We start from the raw sequence: 2,340 nt of genomic DNA, 5'->3' as shown, positions 1-2,340 counted from the left end.
AGAATGTCATTGAAGATTGGAGTTTGAACTTTAAAATATTAGGGCTTCCTGTCTTTATTGAAGAAAGTTTTAGGAGTTGTGATTAACGGTGATTTCAGTTAAAGATGTCAGTTAACTCAAAACTTTATACACAGCCATAAAGCAAATCTGTGGAAAAACCACTTGATTGATCTTTTTTTTTTTTGTCAACAAGTGCAACAAGACTTTCTTCTTGAAACTTTCAGTTCATCAACTCAAAAGTACTCTCAATGTCATCACCGCCTCCACACGATGTCACAGTCATCAAGGAAATGGAAATCTCAATAGTTAAAACTAATTACCTTATCTTGAAACATTCCACATCTCAGTTTATCTTGAACATTCATATCACCACAACTAGCAAAATTACCTACTTCCTAAATTCCAAAAGCATAGGAGTAGCCTATCTTTGTCCTGATCATCAATAAAATATGACAGGACATCAACATGTGACCGATACTTCTTACACACCTGAGGTAGAGGTTCATATATTTATGTCAAGCCTATTGATTTCTCCATCAAAAGCTAAAAATAATCTTCAGAGAAATATGTATTTCAAGATTGCTGAATGCATATTTATAACAGATTGAGTGTGTATTTTCTAGTGTCCTTGTGATCCTTGAGTGCACACCTCTCCTTCCCCTCTTTATAAATCGTTTACGTCATGACAATGATTTCATTTCTTTACCCAATTAAAATTAGATGTCTTACATTTGACAACTCAGCATTTTGATTTATGACCATTGACCAAAGATCTAAAATACTTTACTTCCATCTATAAATTGGCACAAAATAAAAAACAGACCACCACTTTCAGTAAATTTAATCCAAAAGTAGCAAAAGGAATGAAGGAAAACAAACTCACCATGCAATAACATGCAACGGTATCATTAAAGTATCTGACATTTCTTTTACAACAATCCGTCTCAAAATGAGAACAAATGCAAGAAAAAACATTAGAACATCAATAAGTTGGTTGAGGTGCCAACAACAAAAGGTTCCATTAACAACCTTGTCAAAAAATAGAACATCACACCTAATGCAATGGAGATGGGAAGAGCAGGCAAAGCCCGCCGGTACACTGAAAGCAAAATAAGAGTGCACCCGAGTCCAGATATAATGGCAAGATAACAAGCATACACGGTCATTAAATCATACATTGCAGCTCGACCCACTAAGACACCATAGAACACGAAATCTCCAAGACCCAGTTTAATACCTTTTGTCATTTCAATTTCAACGCCACCTCCCCTTCGATTCCGTGGATTCGTAACAAGCGGTGACAACTCTTGGTCCACGTCTTCCCTCTCGGCGTTGCTTAAAGAGCCAGAAATGCGATTCTGCTGCTCCAAGACGACATTTGCAGAAGAATCCGGATGATAGGTCTGTCTGATAACGCGGGAATTTCCAACCAAAGGCGACCTCTCCGTATCTTGTTCCTCTTCTATCTCGATAGTAGAGTCATCAGAATAAACGCGGGAATTGCCCGAAACTGGCTGTAGCTCCACGGATCGCGAATCAGTCTCCGCCATAGCAACCAAAAGACCGACTACAGCGGGCGTGTTGGAAACCGTGGGGCGCGCTTCATAGATGAGAGCAGGGAGTTCTTCGTCACGGCTAGAAGCGAGCTCTACAAGAAGCTTGAGCGGTCCACCGGGGGCGAGCACAGCAACAAGATCGTAAACTGCGAGAGCCATTAGAAGAACCCAGGTACTCCATTCAGGGAGTTTAGTGAACCACGCGGCGACGATAATCCCTAAGGAGACCATGTATGTCTGTCGGACGATAATGGGCACAGCCTGCGAGAAAATAGACAAGACCCCTACGATGGTGAAATTGAAGAGGAGGAGAAAGGATGTGAGGGAATCAAGGGGAATGGAGAAACGCCGTAGAAGGGAGAAGAAGATGGGCCCGCCCATGGAGGAAAAAACGAAGAAGGCAGAGAAGTTCATGTAGTATTTGAGGAAATGGGTGAACCGATAGTAGTAGAGGAGAACGAGGAGGAAAGTGACTAGGGCCATGAGAACGATAAAGGCAGCGGCATTAAGAAGGGCACCCTGGAGTTTCTGGCCAGGGGAGTCGGTCGTCTCTTCGAGGTAGAGGAGAGTGGCGGCAGTGCGGAGGGGGGTTCCACCATCGGGAGGCACAGCGGAGACTATGAGAACGACAAGGAGCATGCAGATGGAGACGGGCGACATGACACCGATGATCTCGAACCCCAAAGATTCCAAGACACTGCCTTCCATCACCAAAGAATGCGATTTCTCAGTCTCAGTTCTCTTCTCCGGGGAGGCCTGGGAAGGGAGACACCAGATGGTGAAG

General features: G+C 43.2%; 1 protein-coding gene across 1 annotated transcript; it reads right to left on the bottom strand.

The window, feature by feature from the left end:
• Positions 1–634: 634 nt before the first annotated feature.
• Positions 635–2,340, bottom strand: LOC137959828 (presenilin-like protein At1g08700). The gene has a single exon (XM_068807204.1). The coding sequence runs from the start codon at positions 2,262–2,264 to the stop codon at positions 975–977; it is 1,290 nt and encodes a 429-aa protein (XP_068663305.1). The 5' UTR covers positions 2,265–2,340; the 3' UTR covers positions 635–974.

Source organism: Aristolochia californica, unplaced genomic scaffold (genome assembly GCF_029961685.1).
Source record: "Aristolochia californica isolate CCGP_79_NKW_82.1479 unplaced genomic scaffold, dmAriCali1.0.hap1 SCAF_3, whole genome shotgun sequence".
Lineage (NCBI taxonomy): Eukaryota > Viridiplantae > Streptophyta > Magnoliopsida > Piperales > Aristolochiaceae > Aristolochia > Aristolochia californica.
This window is presented reverse-complemented; position numbering and strand designations above follow the sequence as displayed.

What these genes read in the sequence shown, in the direction of transcription:
- LOC137959828 (XM_068807204.1), bottom strand. Translation starts at nt 2,264, where the DNA reads ATGGAAGGCAGTGTCTTGGAATCTTTGGGGTTCGAGATCATCGGTGTC.